This window comes from Cyprinus carpio, chromosome A11, assembly GCF_018340385.1.
Source record: "Cyprinus carpio isolate SPL01 chromosome A11, ASM1834038v1, whole genome shotgun sequence".
NCBI classification, from domain to species: domain Eukaryota; kingdom Metazoa; phylum Chordata; class Actinopteri; order Cypriniformes; family Cyprinidae; genus Cyprinus; species Cyprinus carpio.
This window is the reverse complement of record NC_056582.1, coordinates 1445391-1470499: the sequence shown is the minus strand read 5'-3', so window position 1 is coordinate 1470499 and position 25109 is coordinate 1445391. Positions and strand designations below refer to the sequence as shown.

Here is a 25109-nt window from a genome sequence, read left to right as displayed (position 1 = left end):
GGTTTACGGGAGTTATATTTCTGGTAAACAGTGTCTCCCATGCGTGAGCTGGTTGTTTCGTTTGTATTCTTGTAGTACACATATACGAACAGGATGTCTTCGGTGCTCGAAGATTTCTTTGCGTGCCCCTCAGAAGCTTTACTTGAGAGTTGTAAAAAGGAGCAATTGGTGCTAATCGCCAAATGCTTCAGTATCGATCTTACTACTCAAGAGAAGAGGCTAAAGGAAACAATTGACTACTTTGAAGCGATTACTCGTTGAAAGAGGAGTTTTAGATGTTAGCGATGAGTTTATTGCTCCCAGTGAATCACATGTGTATACTCCTGGTGAGGTTGACAGCGAAAGTGACACATAACTTCCAGATTTGTCTTTGCAAGAGAAACCATTGTATTTAGATGCCACGAAAATTCGTGCCGAGCATGACGATCGTCCTAAGAAAGAGCTAGCGGTGGAAAGAGAATTTGCAGAAAGAAAATTACTTCACCAGTTAGCTGTGCGAAGATTGGAGCTTGAGTTAGAGAGGGAACGAGACAAGACAGTGTTTTAGCTTTTGGACTTTGTTACAGTGTGCTTTCACAGATAAAGCACAGGAAGTTTATTCTGCTCTCTCACTAGAACAGAGTGGTGAGTATGATATTGTGAAATCTGCTGTGTTACATGCGTATGAACTCGTGCCTGAGGCATATCGCCAAAAATTTAGGAATTTGAATAAAACTGATGAATGTACTCATGTTGAATTTGCAAGAGGAAAGGAACATTTTTGATCGTTGGTGCACTTCAATTAAAGTTACAACTAAAAAGCAGTTAAGAGAATTGGTGCTCTTGGAGGAGTTTAAACATTTTGTTCCTCATGCTGTAGCTACGTATCTCACTGAACACAAAGTGAATACACTATCTGAAGCTGCTATCATGGCTGATGAATTTGTTAACCCACCGTGGGTCATTCAGTTTAGTCAGTCTTAAAAACGACATGAGTAAGTCTAAGTTTTGCTTTCAAGCTAAGACAAAGTCTCCTGTGAGTAGGAACATTAAAGTGACAGTTGCTGAACATTCTAGTAAGCCTGCACTCTCACAAGACATGGTTTGCTTTTATTGTAAAAAGCCTGGCTGTAAAATATCTGTCTTATTCTTAAGAAAGAAAGAAAGAAACATATTGCTTTGGTTTCTACTTCGCCATTCATTGCTGATACTCCTGATGATAAAGATTGACCTTTACCTAGTTCTGGTGGTAAATCTGTTGATCAGTGTGTAACTTCCTTTGTTGATTATACACCCTTTATCACTGAAGGAAATGTGTCATTGCCTGGTTCAAACAAAACAGTGCCAGTGCGTCTTCTTCGAGATACAGGAGGTGCGCAGTCGTTTCTTCTAGAAGGAATTTTGCCTTTAACTTCTGAAACTGCTACTGGAACCCATGTACTAGTGCCTTTGCATCGAATGCATCTTTCCTCTGCCATCGTATCTGGTGATGTTGTAGTTGGTGTCCGTTCTGCACTTCGTGTTCCTGGGATTACATTTATTCTGGGAAATGATTTTTAGCTGGGGGGAATGTTTGGGGAGGGAGTAGTGTGGCCGCTCTGCCCATAATAGTATCTATACCCAGAAAATCTAACGTTGAAAATCATAAAGAATTCCCTGATTTGTTTCCAGCTCATGCAGTTAATCGATCAATGGCTAAACCACTGTTTGAAAATCAAGTTGTAGAGGTTCCACTTCATGACACTTTCTTTTACTGTTAATACAGGTGAACAAGGATCTGATGCTTTTAAATGTCCTAAACAAAAAGACCTATAGGCCTGCCCTTCGCTGTCTTCTGACCAGAAAGATTCTATGGTACTGCGAAGTGAATTTACTGACACATCTGAGGTTTTGTCCACCCCTGAGAAAACTGTCTCTCTCTCTCTCTCTCTCTCTCTTTCTCTCTCTCTCTCTCTCTCTCTATCTCTCTTTCATGTTGATGGCTGTTCTCTGACTGACTTGTTACAGATCTCTCAAGAGGATTTAACAGAGCCCAGCAGAGCGATGACGCTCTTAAACATCTATTTTCTGCAGCAGGGTCTAAGAAGTGTTCTGATCATCTTTCCTCTTCGTACTTTCTTGACGAAGGTCTGCTTTGTCGGATGGGGGTCATGCATAAAGATGCTTCTCTGTAATGCCTCTTTACAGTAAGAGACTCTGTGTTGAATTTGGCTCATCAAGGACTTGCTGGTCAAACCGGAGTCCGGAAAACGTATGATCGTGTTATGCGACAGTTTTATTGGCCTAAGGTAAAACGAGATGTGGCTAAGCATATACGATCTTGTCATACATGTCAGATTACTGGTAAGCCAAATCAAAAAGTGCCTGTTGCTCCGTTGCCGCCTATTTCTATTGTTTCCACTCCTTTTGAGCATTTGATCATTGACTGTGTTGGCCCTTTGCCCCGGTCTAAGACTGGTCATTAGTATCTTCTCACTGTTATGTGCCAGACTACCCGTTATCCTGCCAATTATCCGTTGAGGTCTATCACTACAAAGTCTATTTTGAAGGCCCTCACTAATTTTATGTCGACCTTTGGGAAGTCCCAAAGTTATTCAATCTGATCAGGGTTCAAATTTTCGAAACAGTTCTCAAAAGCACTGCATCAGCTTTGAGTAAACCACAATATTTCTAGTGCTTATCATCCACAGAGTCAAGGAGCTGATGAGTGGCGAACGTCTAAGCCTTCTGAAAACATTTCAGATTATGTGAGTGGATTTCGGCTTAGACTGTATGAGGCATGAGCTATTGCTAAAAAGAAGTTGAGTAAGTCTCAAACAAAAATGCAACAACACTTCGACAGGAAAGCTAAGTTGAGAGTTTCAGTTGGGTGATCAGGTATTGGCTTTGCTGCCTCTTCCTGCTAACCCATTTCATGCGAAATTTACAGGACCTTACAGTGTAGCTAAACGCCCTTTCAAATAATTATCTGCTGAATACTCCTGATCGTAGGAGAAAAGTGCAAGTTTGTCACAGTAACTTTTTAAAATGTTATGTAGTTCCTGTTCTTTCTGTCTTCCTTCTGTTAGTGTGGTAAATACTTGTGATTCTTTTAATCCAGAACAGTCTCCTTTTTATTGCAGCATGAGTGGTAATTCTTCAGAGAATGCTGATGAGGATGGGAATCTTCTTTCTCGAGAAAAAGTAGATGGGCGACTTAACATCTCCGAGATTCTTTCTGAGCTGTCCTCTCATCTTTCTTTGACAGGGAAGGAGAGGAATGATGTCACTGAGTTAGTGATGTCGTTTCCTTCTCTTTTTCTTGACGTCCCTGGTCATATTTCTGCCATTGAACATGACATTGACGTAGGAACTTCATGTCCTGTTAAACAGAATGCCTATCGAGTTAATCCTTTAAAACGAGATTTGCTAAAGCAAGAGGTGAAGTATTTGCTTGCACATAACTTGGCTGAACCTGGTGTTAGTTCATGGAGTTCTCCCTGCATTCTAGTGAATAAATCCGATGGCTCATATCGATTTTGCACTGATTATCGAAAACTTGATGCTGTGACAAAACCGGACTGCTTCCCTTTACCTCGTGTTGACGACTGCGTCGATCATGTTGGCTCTGCCCGATACATTAGTAAGTTTGACCTTTTAAAGGGGTACTGGCAGGTGCCTTTGACTACTTGTACAAAAGAGTTATCCGCCTTCGTTACGCTCAATGCTTTCCTGCAGTACACGGTAATGCCTTTTGGGGTTCGTAATGCACCCGCGACTTTCCAACGACTGGTAAACCAAATACTGTATGGAATACCCGGATGTGAGGCGTATCTTGATGACGTTGTTCTGTTTAGTTCCTCCTGGTTTGAGCATCTTAAACAGATAAAAGAACTATTTTCCCACTTAGCTGAGGCTAACCTTACTATCAACCTTCCTAAGTCTGAATTCGGAAAGGCGACTGTTACGTATTTGGGTAAGGTAGTGGGAAATGGATGTGTGAAACCTATCAATACTAAGGTAGAAGCCATTTGTAGCTTCCCAACCCCCACCACTCGTCGTGAATTGCAACAATTTCTCAGCATGGTGGGATATTATAGAAGTTTTTGCGAGAATTTTGCTACTGTAGTTTCACCTCTCACCGATTTGAGTCAGAAAATACATTTTCAGTGGTCTGAGACATGTCAGCAGGCTTTTGAAAATTGTAAAGCTTTACTGGCATGTGCCCGTTTTGACGGCCCCGAATTTTGAAAAGACTTTTAGTCTTGCAATTGATGCTAGTGCTTGCAGTGCGGGCGCAGTTCTCTTGCAAGAAGATTCGAATGGGATTCAACATCCTGTTAGTTACTTTTCAAAGAAATTTAACCAGCATCAACAGGTCTACTCCACTATTGAGAAGGAAGCCCTTGCCCTAGTGTTGGCTGTTCAACATTTTGAGGTATATCTGGGATCAATTGCTGCGCCAATCATTATTTATATGGATCATAACCCTTTGGTTTTCTTGAATCGGATGAGAAATCGAAACCAACGACTTATGCGATGGAGTCTCATTTTACAACCTTTTCATTTAGAAATTAAACATGTAAGGGGAAAAGATAATGTTATAGCTGACACCCTTTCCAGAGAGTAACATCGTGATGTCTGCGTTGCCTGTTTCTCTTTTTCTTTGCATCTCTAGGGCTCAGAGGTATTGAAGAACAAAGTGGAGTAGAAGACGTTATTTTTGGACAACTAGAACCTTTTATTGTGTCTATCTCTTGGGTGGTGCTTTACTTTGTCTTTCCTTTTGTTTTTGGATTCATTGCCGAATCTTTTTGAGGAGGGAGGTGTTACGACCCTGTGCTTCCTTTTCTCGCCTGCTGGTGCCGGGATGACTTGGGAGGGTGTGGATGATTGCACACCACTGTCGAATAATCTCCTCTAATTGTGGAGAGGATAAAGATGGGACTGATCCTCTCCATTTCACTTCCTCCAGGGGATCAGCAGTCCTCAGGAGAAGTTATCAGCGCGAACCTTTGTTTTGTTGTAGCCTATCAACATGTCCTCACCATTTGGATTATTATTTAAACCCTAGACATTATGTCATTATTTTGTAATGTATCATTTTGACACTTGAATAAAGAATCTTGCAAGTCAATCAATCTGAACAAGTGCTCCTATTTTATGTTATCGTCGAGAACGAGCTGGCCGTGACACACATTAGCCAAACCCTTTTTTTTTTAACGTGTTATTTATAAGAAACCATATTACAGATGCTTTGTCAGATTTAAGTTGAACCGCGGTCTTAGCGCGTGCCGAACGGTTCTGTGTTTTTTTTTTTGTCCTTTTTTTTCCCACAGTCGCCACCTGCAACACACAGATCAACATCAGACTACTGCAGAATAACCTCAGTAATTAGCACACAAAATCTGTTCAATGATCAGAACGTCAGTCAGATGCAGGGCTGCCTTAGGATATCTGACAGCTTAAACTTGAGTCTTGAAAAAGGGAGTTTTAGCTTAAATTTTAAGGGTTAGGGTGACTGAAGTTTACAACTATTTGTTCTCACTATATTCACACTGGACACTGTTTTGATTTTATTTAGTAAATAATGGATTAAAATTACAAAATTAATTTTCGCAATTAAATTGAATTAATTGAGTCTATAATGAAGAAATCTCTGAGCATCTCATCCGACAGTTGCAAACCTTATGATCTTATAAATAATAGAACAAAATCAACTCTCAGAGAATGGACAGTGCTGCACATTTATGATTTACATGCTGCCGCTGGGTTCAGTTTTTAAGAAATATGGAATCTCCTTTCACCTACATGCTGATGATGCACAGTTGTATCTGTCATTTAAACCTGGTGATACAAATGCTTTTAGTAAAGTTGTATGCATGCATTCAAGAACTTTAATTATGGCTCATGAATAATTTCCTGACACTTAATGAAGGTAAAACTGAAGTGATTTAGTTTGGACCTAGTGATGCTCTATCTTTTAATGCCTACAATATTGATCTTGGTTATTTAGCTCACCAGATTACCCCATGTGTTTTATTTGATTCCAGTCTAAAGTTTGATAAACACATAAATAGTGTGGTTAAGTCATGTTTTTTTTTTTTTTTTCATCTTCGCGGTCTGGCTAAAGTTAAAACTCTTCTTTCAACTCAGAATTTTGAAGAGCGCCACGGCTCTGCTGTTGTCTTTGTCCTGCAGGCTCCAGGAACATACGGAACTTCCTGTTTCCTCCCACCTTCATCTTCTCCAGCTCCAAGTCTTTCCACTTGTCCATCAAAACGTACAGAGCGTACAAATCTATGACGAGCAAGCACACAAATGAATATATGTTTCAGAGATACTTCATCCCTCTGAGAGCGCGAGGCTGACCTGAGGTGGACACCGAGGCCCCTGTGTTTGCCTGAGCACTCAAGACAGATCCAGATCCCGTACGTCACGCTGACCCACTGAGGATTAAACACGCCACACTCGAAACACACCTGACACACAAACACCACAGCCATCAAACACCACATGAGAGAGAGAGCGAGTATGAGGAGCTGATGAAGACACTCACGTTGTTCTGGTCTTCAGACCGGACCTCCTTCAGCACGTGTTTGGTTCTGGGACTCACCATCGGCTCTGAAACACAGCAGCACAGCATCACAAGCAGAGGACGGTTTTATTCTGCTGAGCTTCATTTCTAGCACATGAAGGGAAGATTGACATCATCATGCCTTCAGCATGTACTTGAGTTGGGGAAGAACATCATTTTCCTTTCCTTTCGTTTTCCCTTCTCTTTGGAGTGTTACAAGCTCTTGGTGCATAAAGAAGATCTGTAACGTTGCAAAGACTAAAGTCTCAAATCCAAAGAGATATTCTTTATAAAAGTTAAGAGTCAACCACACCCCCCTAAAATGGTTTTATATATTTAAATAATTTGCCACTGATGATACAAATGCGAGTTTTGTGCAGTAGAGTAGGCTTCTTGTTTCTCCGTTCACAAATGCAGACATGGTTTTATGTTTACGCAGTGCAATACGCAACCCAACGCGTAAAAAGACAGTACAAGTCATTATAATCAGTAATTATATACCCACTGGATGCAACAAATGGCTTGTTTGTAATGGGTTTTATTGTTTTGTCTCGTCTAGTGATGTCCGGATCACGAAGGAATCCTTCTATTTAACCGGACCTTTTCAGTGAACTGAATAATTTGAAACAGTTCACGTCTCCAGTACGCACTAATCCACAAATTACTTAAGTTATTAGGTTTATAAACATGCCTTACACTCCCTCTGACACGAAATAAACTAATATCCTGAGTTATTCAGTTACTCCTAACAGTACATTGACTGAACTGCTAAAAGAAAGCGATGATGGGATGTGCACGAGCGGAGCAGCTGGACTGATGCCTTGTGCCAGTCTGGTTGTTTTTTGACAGGAGCTGCAGGTTCGGGGAATATGCTGCCTATGTTCCATTTGAACTAAGATTACAATTTTAACACATAATAAACATGTGCGTGAGTTTCAGATGAATTTACAGGTTTAAATATAAATACTAGGTTTACATATGACTCAGTAAAGCCCTGACATTCAGTTTTATTTATTTAATGAATCATAATGCGATCATATTATTCAATGCACTATTATGTTTGAGATATCAACCACTGGTCGATGACCATAATGTCTGTATAAACTGTAGGTAAAAACTGGTAAAATGTACACCTAGGTCATAAAAACCGTAATGATACCTACACTTAAATATTTTCTTCTCAGCCATGTCATCAATTGCTCTTGAGCAAAATCTCCTCCCATCCGTTGTCTGATTTTGCAAGGATTCCTGGGTAGTTAAAGTGTGTGGAGCCTGCATCTATGCGGGCTTCACAGAAGACCGCTTCAAGGGTACAAAGGGGGTGCTGCTGAGCACACTTCAGAGCGTTAAAATGCTGAATGGGACGGCCTACGGACTCATAGACTCGGCGAGCACGCGCAATTTAAGTCCACGAGACCGAAAGTCCACATGAAGTGTGCCATTTGGGACAGGGCCACACTTGCAGTCTTGGCCACTTGAGAGCGTGTGCACGACAGGAAGTAAGTGCGCAAGACTGTCCAGATCTTAAAAACACCAAAGCGCAGTGCCCTTAACGCACACTAAATCCACACTGCTCCAAAGCAGTATTCAAGGCTTAGTGTATCCCATCATGTTGTGGAAATAAATCGCGAGATGTTTTGCCAAGATCGCCAGAGGTCACGAAAACCTTTCCAATGTAAGTTAAATATTAAAAATAATTAGATATTACATATAATATGGTAGTAAAACAAAGTGCTACACGTTTTGCTGGTGCAAAGGTGAGTATCCTATATCGATTTTGTACATCATTTGCAACTGCTTTTTATCACTTAATTAGAAGCACCAGAAATTGAAGTGTGTCCCATCAGGTAATGAAAAGTTGTACACACACTTGTGGTCTTCATCCTCACTTGAACACTTGGGCCAAATACAGGAAATACATCATATAAGTAGTCAAGTGATCAAGTGCAAAGACTGCAAGTGTATGGAAGGCGGACGGGGCCAAAAGTCTTCAGAGAACGCGTGAAATTTGACCGTGTTAACGTGGTAATTTTGAATGTGTAGACACGTACAATTTGCCCGTGTTAAGGCGACAGTTTTGGCCATGTTTATTTGGTACGTGTAAAGATGCACAGTTTGCCGCACTGAGAGGACAAATTTGAACATGTTACTCAACACACACATTCTGTCTGAGTTCAAACATGTCATATTTTTAAAGCAGATTTAAGTTCAGATTTGACCACATATTTCTGCGAAATCATGTAAAAGGATTTCAAGTGGTTTTTTTTAGTGTTGGTTTTTATTTGTGTGCTTTGGTTAATTGTCTTGTTGCATCACTGCAACTGCTGTTCTTACGTTCTCCTGTAAAATGTCTTAATGCATAAATAAAGTGTTCATTTCCGGAGAAAAAAAAATCTGTTCTTTTTTTTTTTTATCTGTTCAGAAATCATATACCAACTAATTATATAATCTATTATCATTATATTGAATCAGTTTTTAAAATATTTTTTCCATAATTTTTTATTTTATTTACCTACATCATTGGATTCAACCAATAACTATAATATTAAATACAAATCATGACATTAGACTGACGTCACACACAGCGTAGCAATGCGTTATCCTCATGAACAAATATAACGTCTGACGTTTACATACGTATATGGCAGTGTACCATTACGAAATCCTTCACGAATACATATAATGTCTGACGTATATCCCAATGTATACAAACGTCAGACGTCAAGTTTATTCGTGAAGAATGTCGTAATGGTACACTAATATATGTGTGCAAACATCAGACGTAATATTTGTTCATGAGGGATAATACATCCCTACGTTGTTTGTGATGTCAGTGTTGTGTAATGATTTGTCATACTACATCGGTGCATGTCCTTTTTGCTTGTTTTGCTTAACTTTAGCTATAGCCTCTAGCTGCTAGCGGTAATCCTGTTCATAGTTTTTAACAATAGAAACATCATATATTTTCGACACAGGAACACATGAGTTTTAGCAAATATTTATTCCACGTAAATTTCTATTGCTCGACAGATTTGCCTGCTTTAACACTGCAGAGATAACAAACCCACTCACAGAACCATTTCACAGGGGCTACGTGTTTGCCTGAGCGGACTACAGAGAATAAAACCCAAATTCAGATGTGCAGTTTACCCTTGCGGTGTACAAATATGGTTTAAAGTCCATTCATCACTGTATGTAAGCGTGGAAAATAGAATCCATGCGTGAGATAAGTTTGGTCATGGTGGTGTCATTTTACCCTCTTTGGAGAGCTCTCCTAATTGTTTTGTTGCATGGCATCTGTTTGGTTTCATAAGGAGATCATTTGGGGTCTTACATTATTATTACAGCTTCAGCTGAGGATTCTTCCTAGCACCTCAGTATAGGCAGTTTTAGCTTAAAATGTAAAAGAATATAATCAATAATTATGAATTACAAAATTATAATAGCTTATTTTAAACATTTTGTTAGCTGATGCTAACTGCTTGCTAACTAGCTACCTGATGCTTACTTGAGGTAATTTTAAATATGAAATCCAAATGTTTTTATTCAACCAACTAGTTAGAATACATTTGACTGAAAAACAAAGGATTTGATGTTCAGAACAGAATAACTTTGTGTGTGTGTGTGTGTGTGTGTGTATAAATTGTGTATTTGTGTCTTCAAGAACATTTTAGAAAGTAATAATGAATCATCACAAAAAACGGTATTTTAGATATCACAAAAAAAAAAAAAAAATTCACTCCTAAGAAAACAAATTCTTTTTCCATCAGAAGTGGCTAAACAACAACTGGTATGCAGTCCTCCACACTATGCTCCATAAGCTACTCCTGGACTCAGCCACATGACTCTCACCACCTTGAGACTGACGCTGTTCAGCCTCTAGTTAAGCCAATACAAAGGGATGAAATTGCTTGTGGAAAATATATATTTATAGTATAAGTGTAGGCACTGGGCAAATGCAGGCTTTTCCGGCGGAAATATTATATATTATTTATATATTTATATTATAAAATAAGTATTATTATCAGTGGCGTAAGTTTGTCTTAAAAAGTGGTGGTGACAGTGGGGTGGGTTACATTCTCATTAACTATTAATAATATTATTCATATAATTATCTACAAATTATTCAACTTATTGCAAAAATAAATATATTATTCAAGCGCTTTTGTGATAGACAAGTAACCAGTGCATGAAATAGTCATGGCAACCATACATTGCGCACTGATCCCCTTTACGGGATCGGGATGCGATGAAAAGGCTGCTGGAAGCAGTGTAGCTATTGTATAAATTAACTTACGGAACATCATTAGACTTAAGACGTAATATTTTAAATATATGTGTGTGTGTGTGTGTAGATGAGTCCGATTATTCCTCTAGGAGCAATTTGAGTAGCATGCTGCTATCCATTAATCTCATGCCAACATTTTTCTCCCAAAAAAAAGTCAACAGACACTTAATGTATGATCTATTATAATGTTTTAGCTGGTCATTGCATGCATGCACTAATAGGTATTTTGTATTCAAGGTAATATGTTAAAAAATAGGCGTGTTTAATATTATAGTTATTGGTTGAATCCAGTGATGTAGGTAAATAAAATAAAAAATTACGGAAAAAAAATATTTTAAAAAATGATTCAATATAATGATAATAGTTTATATAATTAGTTGGTATATGATTTCTGGACAGATAAAAAAAAGGAACAGATTTTTTTTTTTTTTTTTTTCCGGAAATGAAGACTTTATTTATGCATTAAGACATTTAGGACAGCAGTTGCAGTGATGCAACAAGACAATTAACCAAAGCACACAAATAAAAACCAACACTAAAAAAAATTTGAAATCCTTTTACATGATTTCTCAGAAACATGTGGTCAAATCTGGACTTAAATCTGCTTTAAAAATATGACATGTTTGAACTCAGACAGATGTGTGTGTTGAGAAACACGTGCAAATTTGTCCTCTCAGTGCGGCAAACTGTGTGTCTTTACATGTACCAAATAAACACGGCAAAAACAGTTGCCTTAACACGGGCAAATTGTGCGTGTTGACACGGTCAAATTTCACACGTTCCATTTAAAGACTTTTGGCCCCGTCCACCTTCCATAGTATTTGGACAAGGCATGAGTCTCTTACTGCCGGGACACGCATCACAATATGTTAAGGCGTAACATTTCCGTCACACGCTTGAGGCATTCAGCCAATCACAACACACTGAATAGCTGGCCAATCAGAGCACACCTCGCTTTTCAGAACGATGAGCTTTGTAAAAATCTACTCGTTTCAGAAGGCGGGGCATAGAGGAGAAACAATAATGTACAGTATGTGGAAAATAATTTAACCTTGAACCACATAAACACATTGCATTACACCAAATACACAATATAATGTTCCTTTTAGCGACATTATATGACCCCTTTAATACCAGGATAAAAAATATTATGTTATTTTTTGCTAAGTATATTGGGGGTAAGTTTGCCCAAAGAATATTCAGAACTGTATCGAAAAAAATTATATCATTAATAAAAACATTCAAAGAGACATCTACCTATGGAATTTAGTTCAAGAATAGATGTTGTGAAAATGAATATTGTCCCGAGATTACTGTATCTCTTCCAAGTTTTGCCAGTAATGATTCCTGAGATTCAGTTCAGGGCTTGGGACAGGACAATAATATACAACACTGCAGCTAGCAAAGGAGGACAAGCCTTACCAAACCCACTGGAATATTTTACACAGCACAAATTAGGTCTTGTATACGCTGGTGTAACACTAGATACACAGCTAAATGGAAAAATATAGAACATCTAAACCAGGCTTTGCCTACGCAGTATCTTTCAGGTGACAAAGAAAAACCCTTGACCCTTACAAATGATTTAGATCAAACACTTTAGATGTGGTTTAAACGAGTCGAGCAGCAGAGCCTACAATCAGATGATATTGTTCAGCTGCACGGCGTTTGATCATCATTTTAAACTTCTTGATGTAAGGTTTAACTGTGTTGTGCACCTTTGTTGCACAAGGAATATGTAAATGTTTGGCAGAATTAAAAGACAACTATAATTTGGATAATGATTTGTATCATTATTTACAAACATGAAACTATTTTGTAGAGGAATCAACTTTTGAGATGTAAAAAAGGACTCATTTCTAAAATACTGGTAGAAATGGACTGCTTACTGTAATGTAAACTCACTGACTGTATAAACTGTTCATGTGTAAATATAAATATATACACACTTGGGGGAAAATGTATATACCTCCACTGTATTGTTTCTTCTGTTTTTCTAATTTATTTCTGATAAATGTAAAAAAAAAACATTTTCTTACAAAACGTTATATAACGTTATATAAAAAATAGGAAAACGTTATATAAAAATAAACTAAAAAAAAAAAAAGAAAACATCTACCAAAGCAGAGATGTAAATGTTGGACTAGCACAGGACAGGAGAGCAGGCAGCACACAGACAGTTATCTGTGATGATCTGGGAGTCATGATTAGGCTTTCAGCAGGATAACACTCCAAAACAAGAAAACATGACTGTGTAAAACCCATCAGCTGACTGCAGGGTCCACACAGAGACTGACGTCCTCATTATCCCTGAGCCGCTGCATTGGACACGAGACGTGACGTCACCTACCCACAAACACACACAGCACATTACACCTATTTCATTCAGTGCAGCAGCTTTATTTCATCACCAGGTCTCACGTAACAGTTGATGATTAAACTAAAAAAAACTGAAATCCACACATTTATAAACAAATCCGTTTTGTTTCAGTTGGATGGGAAAGGATAGAAATGAGGAAGTCATGAATTCGACTATAATGGTGGTTTTGTTTTGCGTCAGTCTTAGCAGACTTCACACAGTGAGGAAACAATCCTGATCACTAATCAGTGACTTTCAGAGGCTGTTTATCTATGTTTTGTCTGATGCAAAACACACAGAGCGGCAGTGAAACCAGAACACTGATGCTGGACACGGGATAAGAGTCTTAAACAACATACACACACACACACACACACACACACACACACACACACACACACACACACACACACACTCTCTCTCTCTCTCTCTCTCTCTCTCTCTCTCTCACACACAGACACACACACACACACTCTCTCTCTCTCTCTCTCTCACACACACACAAACAGATTCTCTTTTTCAAAAGATCAGATACACACACACACACACACAGACTCTGTCTCTCTCTCTTATATATATATCTCTAGATTCTCTCTCTCACACACACACACACACACAGACTCTCTCTCTCTCACACACAAACAGATTCTCTCTCACACACACACACACACACACACACACACACAGACTCTCTCTCACTCTCTCTCTCTTTCACACACACACACACACACACACATCAGAACTGAAATGTGGAGTCGTAGCACCTGCTAATGATAATGTTCCCCTGACCCACAATCCACTGTAAAGGCAGAGAAATATGACCCTGAACAGTTGAAGTCTATCATCACGCTCCTCATACTTGAAGAAGACTGAAAACACTCGCTCCGCTCACAGATGAACACGTTTAGAGACAGACAGGTACGGCTGAATATTCACTCCTTAAGTATGTGGGCTCTTCGTGGTCCAGGCTGCATTTGTGACCTCAAACTGCAGTGAACAATGGGAATAAAGCACTCATTCGGTGAAGAACGGATGCTCCAGAGCATTCAGCGCAGAGATTCGTTTCAACGGGTCGAACGTCAGCATTTCCTGTTGAGACAGAAGAAAACAAGAGTCTATGGCATTCATTTAGTTAGTTACTGTGTGCAGAAACCAGTCAAACAAAAGCCGTGTTTCCACCGCTGGAACTTTACCCAGGAGCTAGGGACTAGAGCAGCCTCAGTCCCTCGGCTAGTCCTTCTGATGTGTGCCGCTCAACCACCTCGGATGTCTCTTTAGTGGTTGAAATGTACATAAAATATAATTTGTTTTGTGTAAATCTAACAGGTAATCTTTGGTCGATTTTATTCAATTTATCGGCATGTTAAAATGAAAATAAAAAGAGGCAATTGTGATAAAATATCATTCGTTTCATTGTAATGGCTGTATATATACACATTTCCCTGAACTAAGTACAGTTTCATGTAGGCTGCTATTATTATGATTAAATGAAACTGAAAGGAGGCAGTGGTATTTGATATTCTATTTAATCTTATTGTAAATATACAGTGAGGAATAAATGTTATCAAATACGCTGTTGTTTGCAGAATTACTGGACTTGTGTCGTCCCGTCCGCAGGAGATCACACTCCCGAGTCGAACTCACAGTGTCTGAACTACTGAGGATGCAAGTCTGAAAGTAGTGTACTCTGTATTGAGAAACACGCGCAGGCTTACGTCACCAGACTATCTGCCTAATCTTCACTTCAGACCGCGGTGGAAACACAGAAAGCAACAGGTCTGGGGGGAAATAGTTCCTGGTACAATTGTTCTGGGTCATTTCGGTGCAAACGTGGCAAAATATTCAAATTAGTGTTTTTTAGTATCACTATATTACTATCGTTTTTATTATAGTTTTTTTTTTTTTTTTTACTATTTTTATATTTTCATCTTAGTTTTAAAGTTTTAGTAATTTTTGTTTTTATTATTTTTATTCAGTTTTAGTTGTTTTAGTATTTCAAATTAAAGAAAATGTCTTGGCAACTAGCTGAAATAATTTTATATATCATTTTATTTCAGTTCACTTATTTTTAGTAATGACAACAGTTTTCAACAATATTAACCCAGATTCAAAAGAGATTCTGAAGTGAGAAAATGTGGGATTTCTTTGCCCCATAAAATTGATGTTCAGGCTGTTTTCAGCTCCTTTAGCCCACTGCCTGTTTCTTGTTGCTTTTACTCTGGTAAAACTGCAGCTGTATGTGAAGTGACACTGAATGTAAACGCACCAATAAGAGCTCCGCCCCCTTCTGGCTGATCTCAGGAACGCAGTCTGTGATTGGCTGAGGGGTCTGAGGGCTGAAGTTCTGCCGGGACAGAGTGACATCAGCGGGCCACTGGTCTTCAGCTGGCAGGCCGATCACTCTGTCAATCACATGCTGATTTAATAAAGCAATGAAGCACATCACTGCTGTCGCTCTCTCCAGTATCAGCCTCTCTAACATGAACGTGTGTGTTTTTACGTACGCAAAAATCTTGCTCAGCTGGTCCACCTCTGAATCTCCACAGAAGAGAGGTCTGAAAGATGAGACGTCACATTACAAATCATTAATCAATGCGATAACCAACAGATCTGATGAGGAAATAGAGCCACTGATCAATGCTTTATCAAACCTTTCACAAGAATGCTTGCAGATTTACATTCTGAGTGGAGGAGCCACATTCAAAGCTGCTGGGAAATATGCAATACACTGCTGTGTAATATATGACCTGCCATTGTCTCTCTGATTAATGAAATGGCTCTGGATAAAAGCGTCTGATAAATGAAAAAGTATGGGCATACAAAATAGGGTCCGCAGACTCAATAATGACTTGCACATGAGCATTTACAGCCACCTGGAAGACGCTCTCAGCCTGATGAACTATTGAAGCGGATGAGCCTCACGACTCAGACTCACGTGCGTCTGAACATCTCAGCGAAGATGCAGCCGGTGCTCCAGATGTCCAGCGGTGTGGCGTAAGTGGTCTGGAGCAGCACCTCTGGAGAGCGATACCACAGCGTCACCACCTGAGCCACGAGAGAAGACAGCATCAGCGGTGTGTGTGTGTGTGTGTGTGCTGCTCAGGACGGGAGAGCGTGTGTGTCGTCTCACCACCGGTGTGAGTGCCATGTGGCAGCTGTAGATCCGTGCCAGCCCGAAGTCAGCCAGCTTCACCTGCCCTCTGCTGGTCACCAGGATGTTCTCCGGCTTCAGGTCCCGATGGAGAACTTGATTCAAATGCAAGAAGGCCAGACCACACAGCAGCTGCTGCATCAAGTCCTGCATCACACATAACGCAAGGTAACTACATGGGTTACGGTAAGGTTCAGGGTTAGTATTTAAGTTACTGTAATTACTATTAGAAGAACATAGTATGTACGTGTAACACAGGACTGTAAAATAAAGTAGGCTGCGGGTAACATTTGTAACAAGGACACTACCTGCATTATTTAATATCATTGTTAAAAATAGTTGATTTTTTGTTGTTCTTTTCATAGTTTTTGTGGAAACCGTGATACATTTCATTTCTCAGGATTCTTTGGTGAATTGAAAGTTCAAAAGAACAGCTTTGATTTGAAATAGAAATCTTTGGGAACATTATATTTTACTGTCACTTTTATCAATTTAATGCGTCCTTGCCAAATAAAAGTATTAATCTCTTGATGTTTCTTAATGACAGACTAGTGCAGTGTTCTCATGCCAATGCTGAATTCAATAATGAATGTATTTTTTTAATGTAATGAAAACACAAGTCTTTCTGGGGTGCGTTCTCCAAAAGCAAAATCTGATGTTACCAACAGAGTTCAATGGAAATCGTGACCACAGTTAGAACATTACATGATGTCAAGAGAAACATCCTGGAGATATTTTACACCACAAGGCTGCACAGAAACGATTGGGAGTGTCTGAACTAGTGGCCTGAAGTCTTGCCTCAGTCTTCCTTCACTGTACACTTAACTTAAATCACTGAACCGCAAACAAACATTTGAACTGGATCTATATTTATGCCCGTGTGCTACTACATGAAGTCTGACACACTGAGCATCTGGATCTTTTTCACCGCTCAGGTATCTCGAGTCCCGTGGGTGGTGATCTTACTCTGATCTGGTGGAGGGGCAGTCCTGGTGCCGGCACTTTCTCCAGATACGTCCTGAGGTCCTGGTCCACGTGCTCAAACACTAGAGTCACTTTAGTTTCCTGGTCTGTTCTCAGTGTGGCGCACACGTCCATCAGCCTGAACACACACATTGACATCAAAACATGAACTATGCACTTGTATCTGCAGGTGAACTGCGTTCATGTCCTGCATTAAACAGTGTGTGTGAAAGCATCTAAACACCACTTCAGATGCAGATTCTGTTCCTCTGCACTGCAAACACAGATGGTGCTGATACTGAATTCATCTGACTGGTAACAGCCCTGTAGTCTGCAGAAATAACACTTCAATTATGAGACTACAGTGTTTCCCATACACTGAAGGAAACCCACTGTCTTCAGAAACTGCAGGTCATTTTCATTTCGTCCTGCATGTAATGTCTGATAAAGCAGCGTTTGTGAGCGGAGCGCTGCTTTGTGTACAGCGTTACCGGGGAAACCTCGATCTGACCTCTGGACTATAGAAACTTATAAATAAATGTTTATAATGTTAGAATTAAAGAACAATAAACATAATACATATGCACTTATCTGTACATAATAAATGCAGTTATTTAAAATGCGGTTGTTGACATCCTGTCTAAAATATGATTTAGCCAGTGTGATTTTAGTTTGTGTGAGTGTGTGTGTGTGTCTGTTTGAGTGAGTGTGTCTGTGTGTGTGTCTGTTTGAGTGAGTGTGTGTCTGTCTGTGTGCGCGTGTTTGAGTGTGTGTATGTGTGTGTGTGTGTGTGTGAGAGTGTGTCTGTGTGTGTTTGAGTGAGTGAGTGTGTGTGTGTCTGTTCGAGTGAGTGTGTGTGTTAGAGTGAGTGTGTGTGTGTGTTTCTGTTTGAGTGTGTGTTGAGTGTGTGAGTGTTGAGTGTGTGTGTGTTGAGTGAGTAAGTGTGTGTGTCTGTTTGATGTAGTGTGTGTGTCTGAGTGAGTGAGTGTGTGTCTGTCTGTCTGTGTGAGTGTGTCTATTTGCGTGTGTGTGTGTGTGTTTGCGTAAGTGTGTGTGTCTGTTTGAGTGTGTGTGTGTGTATGTGTGTGTTGTACCTGACGATGTTGGGATGGTCGAACTGCTCGAGTCGTTTGAGCAGTGCCACCTCTCGCACCGTGGACAGAGGAAGGCCGTCCTGATTGGTCTGCACTCTCACACTCTTCAGAGCCACAAACTGCCCGCTGTCTCTATCCCGAGCCTTGTACACAGTCCCGTAAGCGCCGCCGCCGATCTCCGCCACCGGCTCGTACTGCACCACGCTCTCCTGCTCCATGACCTGCAGCAAACCACACCACACTCTAGTCTGGGGAAGCCCAAAAACACTGCTTTAAAAACGGCTGTAATTCTATTGAGAGAAAACATATATATATATATATATATATATACATATATATACATATATACACTCATATATATATATATATATATATATATATATATATTATAGATAGATAGATAGATAGATAGATAGATATAAAGTGTTCAGTAGAAGTAAAAAAACGTAAAAGTAGTAAAGTAAAGTAGAAAACTTTAAACATTTTACAGTATAAAGTAGGGTTTGGAGAGTTTAGAATAAGAATACAAAGCTGCCGTTGTATTTAAGGAAGGGGATAAGTGGGGAACTGTATAATTGTCCCAGACGGCTGGTTGGATACTTGTTAGACTGTCCAAGTAACATGTATTTACCATGGTGTTTAATGAGTGAACACAGTACTGTGGTAGAGCACAGCTGATTTGGGTTTAGCAACAGCCGCACTCTCGCAGGAGGAGAGACACATCCGCCGACTCTTCAGAACACATCAAACGAAGCGACATTACGAGTGATACACACACACACAATCAGACGCAGCGACTTCACCACGTTTCTCCTCGCGTGTAGAGCTAGTTAAACTCGTTTAGAAGAGTAGAGCGCGCGTCTCATCTCCTCCGTCTGCCGCGCGCCAGAGCTGTCTGCTGTCTGCTGTAGTGTGTGTTCTGGAGCTCAGCTGATCTTTCATCAAAGTGTGTCAAACTCTGGCCTGTTCTCAGTCTGTGTCTCCATTCACTTCCTGTCTGATCTCAGGGCGGAGCGACACGATCAGACCCCCCCAATCACCTCTAACCACTCAACTGAACTTACCTCACACTGTAACTATATACCATTCACAGTACACAGTAATAACAGACTTTCGCTTTAAACTGTTTATTCACATTTTAAATGTAAAAATCTTGTGTAATAGGCACATTAAGTTATTAGTATTTTGTTTTCTCTACCCTTCATATATGTAATCTTTTTGTAGCTACTTTATCTCGTCTTGGCTTGGCATTATTTAATGTAACTCCTTTACATTAAAAATGTCATACAATTAGTGAAACTCTTATCAATTTTAAAAGTAAGAAGTTTAAGAATTAAATCTACTAAATGTCATTTAATTAAATCTAAACCGTTTTTTGTGTTTCTTGTAAACCTGATGAAAGCGTATGTAATCAAAACTTTGGCCCTTCAAAAAGTTCATAAAGACATAGTAGCTAATAGAATTCATATGAATCAAACATTTAATCCAAGAACTAATGTAAGCTTTTATATCCGTATAAATGCTGATCAATGCACATATGTACATACAAGAAGGTCATCAAAATCTCTCAGAAGTCAGGAGACTTGGATTAAATGGCTTGATTCATATGTCTTTATTACTGGATTAGTTTTACAGTGCGTTTCATCAGAGTTTTGGTTGCACTGACTTTCAATAGAAAGACAGTTTTAATTTGTGTTTCAGAAATGAAGGAAAGTCTCTTGAGTTTGGAGGGGTGCGTGAACAATGACAGAATTGTTATTTTGATGTAGGCACAAAATGGTAGGCTCCTAAAACAATATAGGACTTTACACAACAACAACAAGCCTAAAGGATAATATGGGATATGCTTTACACTATTTATTCATGATTTAATAGATCGCACTGATTGCTTTGAAAATCAGTTATTTCTTCAAGGGAAATAAAGGAGCAAGCATAATATATATATATATATTAATATATATATATATATATATATATATATATATTTGTATTTCATTTACACCTTGCCCAATGTTTAGATCCAAAAAATCTGCAAGATAAAGTCTATAAAACAAATATAAATGTAGGCTTTATAATGTGTAAAAAAAAAAGATGGATCCACACAATCAAAACAAAAGCAACTGTTTGTTTACAAATTTAATGCAGCGTTTATAATTGTGAAGATATATGTACAGATGAATCATTCACAAATAGACCAATAACATGCATTAAGAAAATGAACAGGGTCCATTGGGATTTCATGCAGAATTTCATAGTACAGATACCATACCAATATATTGAAGTAAAAGTCATCCAGCAAAATACTAGTTAAATCAAATCCACCATCCGTCTTTTAAAAAGGGACCAACCCATGGTCATACTCAAAAAGACTTGCGGCTCTAACCGCTGGCAAAGGTGCTTCAGCAAAGTTCTGAGTTAAGGGTCTGGATACATGTGCAATGTCATATTTTAGTTTTTTTTTTTACTAAGTTATCACAAATCTGTTTTCTGCTTTCTCGTTATGGGGTATTAGGATATTATGCAAACTCACCATGTTCAGTGTAGCTGTGCCAGTGTAGCTCAATGAAAAAGCACATGCATTTAGGACTGCATACACCAGCGCAAAAGAAAGATGTTAAACTCCTGCGATGAAGCTCCTGAATAAAACACATGCACTGCTCAAATCACTAGAGATCGTAGAGCACACATCATAGAAAATGAAAACAGTGTGATGATTTTGGATCTGGTTGAATTGGAAGAGCGTAGCAGTGCCTCGAGGAACTGCTGGTGGGGCTTCAGTTTTGACAGGCCAGAACTGTTCTGATTGCGAAGCTAAAACTCGACTTCCCCTGAGTGAAATTCCCCCAGTGTCTAACGACTGGAATCAGCTGATTCTGAACTGTTGTGTGTGACTGCAGTCATTCTGAAGAACTCAAAATGGGCTTAACAGCTTGTTTCATCAGTTTCCATCACAAGCAGCGAAAAGATCTACCTGTATATTCAATTCTGAAACCTGGCGTGGTGTCATGATCACAATCTACATTCACCACGCCTGTCACCTCAGCACACCACATTTCCCAGAATCCCTCCTGGCTCACACCTGTTCACACGCTCCACGATCACCACACCTGTCTATGATTATCCTCATCAGCACTTCTCGACAAAAGCAAACACTTAATACATGAACTCTTTGTCGATGGTAATGCACCTTGAAGTTGTATGCCAACCGCGAAGAAGAAGAAGAAGAACAAGAACAAGAAGAAGATGACAACATCTTTGTCTGGTTTCATCTATTCCTAGAACAAGAAGGACTTACCTGATTTCTGACCCTGGACACTTACCTGCTTTCAGCCTGCTTGCATCGCTTTTTCTTAACTGCCTGACAATAAATATAGTTGTTGATGTTACTGCTGTGTTATTCTCTTGTTATTGTGACACCTGGTCTTCACATTGCACGGCTGGCTTGTAAGCCTCAATATGGAAGGGTTCAGTATTAGACTGTTCGATTAAGGTTAAGGTTAGTAGAACTTGTTGACATGTATTTGCAAAGTTACTTAGTAGAATGTCTGAAGTATACTATCAAAATAACGCTATCTATCTAAACCAAAAATGAGTCTCAAAGTAACAGTGATCTGGAGTGTGGAGAAGGAGAGCATAGGAACAGTCTCTGTCCTCTCACAGGTGCAGGATTAATGAAATGGAAAACCACCCGGCCCATAAACACCACCCTAGTGAAAGATTAATTTACTAATGTTTTTTTTGTTTGTGTGGTTTTTAAGGTTAAGTTTTAATGTTTTTGTTTAATAAAAATCTCCTGTAATTGTACATTTAGTATACTATAAACTAGTCTGCTATACTATGTACTTGGTCAGCTAAACTGGAACAACTAATTTTGTACTTGATGCACATTAACTGTGTGAAAGTAGTGCTGAAGTCCAACTAAAAATATACTGAGGAATATTAGATTGTGCTATAGCAATTATACTTTAAATATCTTGCATGTAAAGACTGATATTATTCATAGATCATGCAATCCTCATCAAGTTTGACAATGCATTTTAGCCTTAATATTAAGAAATTTGCATAGTGCAAAATTAGTACTCCAAATAAAGTTCAACTATAATTTTTATATCATTATGTTTTGAGCGATGTCAGTAAATTTTAATATATAATCTATAAATCACCAAGGGGGCGTGAGCTCGCGGCAGATCGACACCACATCTCCATCCGAGCAGTACATGCCCCCAGACGCCTGAATTACCGTGCGGATTTACTGTCGAGGGGTGGAGTAATCCACAGGGAGTGGAGAATATAATACAATATAATTTGGAGTGTATTCGGCAGAGCGGAGGTGGATCTCTGCATCAGCGGAGAACACTCACTGCCTGCTGTTTTATTCACTGACACACTCTTTCCTGGGAGTGGATGCACTAGCTCACAGCTGGCTGAGGGTATGCAAGTATGCTTTTCCTCTAGTGAAACTTCTGCCAAAATCAGAGAGGAAAGGAAATCTGTTCTGGCACCGAAATGCCCCAATCAGCCATGGTTCCCAGAACTGTTGGAACTGCTGGTAGCCCCTGCCCATGGAAGAGAGACCTCCTCTCTCAAGCACAGTAAACAATATAGCATCCAAATCCAGAGTCATGGAGCCTTGATGTCTAGCTGCTCAACGGAGCTTGCCTATAACAGATGCTCTTCCTCGGCACGTTGTACACTATCTCTGAGGCTAGGGCTCCTTCCATTAGACATCTTTAGGCATATAAATGGAGAGTTTCCACAAATTGGTGCAGGTCACGGGGTGAAGACCCCTTTAACTACCCAATACCAATAATTCTTGCTTCCCTTCAAGAGCAGAGCAAAAAAAAATAAAATAAAATAAAAAAGGCCTGTTCGAGCCCATACAATCAGCGAGCTTGCGTGCGCTCTCTCTCAAGACAGCGCTCCTGCTCGCGCTGTCCTCTGTTAAGCGAGCTGGGGACCTGCAGGTGCTGTCAGCTGACAACTCGTGTATTGAGTTCGGTACAGGTGAATGCAGACTCAACTTAAGCCTAGGAAGGGTTATGTGGCTAAAGTGCTTTTGACTCCATTTAAAGTGCAGGTGATATCACTATCTGCTTTCCGTCCTGAAACACTGGCCAGATTTTTATTAAGAGTTGGTTGGGTTTTGTCACCCTCTCCACAGGGGTCCCGCTGATCATAAGAGCAGTATAGGGCCGCTGCTGTCTCTTCCTGAAGTCAACAATCAGCTCTTTAGGTTTTGCTCACATTCATAGAGAGACAATTGTCCTGGTACCATGATGTTAATTTCTCTACCTCATCCAAGTATGCGGTCTCATTATTGTTGGAAATGAGGCCCAGAACCACAGTATCATCAGCAAATTTAATAATAGATGTGGAGCTGTGGGAAGACACGCAGTCATGTGTGTAGAGAGAGTAGAGCAGGGGACTCAGGACACAGCCCTGTGGGGCTCCTACGTTCAGGGTGATGGAGTTAGAGGTGAACTGGCCTGCTTTCATCACTTGAGGTCTGCCGGTGAGGAAATCAAGAATCCAGTCGCAGAGTGAAGAATTCAGGCCGAGGTCTATGAGTTTAGAAGCTAGCGTGATGGGGACTATAGTATTGAAAGCTGAGCTATAGTCGATAAATAGCAGCCTTACATAGTTCCCGTTATTGCTGTCAATGTGTGTGAGAGAAGAGTGCAGGATGTGAGAGATGGCATCATCAGTGGATCTGTTGGGGCGATAAGCAAACTGAAGAGGGTCCTAAGTATCCGGGATGGAGGAGCAGATGAAGTTTATAACCAGTCCCTCGAAGAGCTTCATGACTATTGATGTGAGGGCAACTGGACGATAGTCATTCAGGCAAGAGGGGTTATTGTTCTTAGGCACAGGGATGATGACAGATTTTTTTGAAGGAGGTGGGAACCACCGATGTAGCAAGAGACTCATTAAAGATGGATGTAAACAAACCAGCAAGTTGATCAGCACAGGACCGCAGAATACGGCCAGAAATCCCATCAGGTCCAGCTGCATTCCTGACATTTACTCGCTTTAGAGCCTTCCGAACCTCGTCCTCTGACACGGTGATTACATGATTATCGCTGCTCTGACTGCCGCTTCTTGACGTGCTGATCGGCAGACTCGGCAGCTTATCACATTGTTATGATATAGTTCATCATGTCTTTTAGGACATGATCACCATCATACTCTGCTTATTGAGCACCGGTATGGCCATTGCATCATAACACCTAATTTCATTGAAATTAAACAAATTTCTGCTAATCTATATATGATGGCGCCGGAGACACCGCCATTTCACATTCTTTGTTTCACCAGCGTTAACTCCGCCCCTGGTGTGACCTTGACTTCTACATGGTTTCAACTAGGTCCTGTAGACCTGAGCTGTGTTTAACGTGAGCGCCAATATCATTGCCGCTCTCTTTAGGGTTCCGTATGTGAAACTTGACATACTTAGACGAGCCAGGCTCCGTCGCTGTGACACGGCGGGATTTGAACGCCATTGTCCAGTTTCACTGGCGTGATTCAATGAGGCTTCAGTAGTATTTGGAGAAAAGGGTTATTCCCATCGCAATGTCTCGTTCCCTCATCTCAGGGAACCGAGGTTATGTGAGTAATCAAGAGATTTTCATGCTAACAAATATTTCGCCTGATTGGTGTAGCGTTTGATAAACAAGAGATATTGTGTCTGAATCTTTCCTTGGATGAAATTATTCCTCTGT

General features: G+C 39.9%; 1 protein-coding gene across 1 annotated transcript; it reads right to left on the bottom strand.

Moving 5' to 3' along the window:
- Positions 1-13809: 13809 nt before the first annotated feature.
- On the bottom strand, positions 13810-19431 carry LOC109089968 (cyclin-dependent kinase 4-like). Its single transcript, XM_042765836.1, has 8 exons — positions 19194-19431; positions 18391-18611; positions 17300-17435; positions 16313-16480; positions 16118-16227; positions 15687-15737; positions 15449-15584; positions 13810-14271 (listed from the first exon to the last, which is right to left on the bottom strand). Exons 2-8 carry the CDS (start codon positions 18606-18608, stop codon positions 14197-14199), a joined length of 894 nt encoding a protein of 297 aa, XP_042621770.1. The 5' UTR covers positions 18609-18611; positions 19194-19431; the 3' UTR covers positions 13810-14196.
- Positions 19432-25109: the final 5678 nt, after the last annotated feature.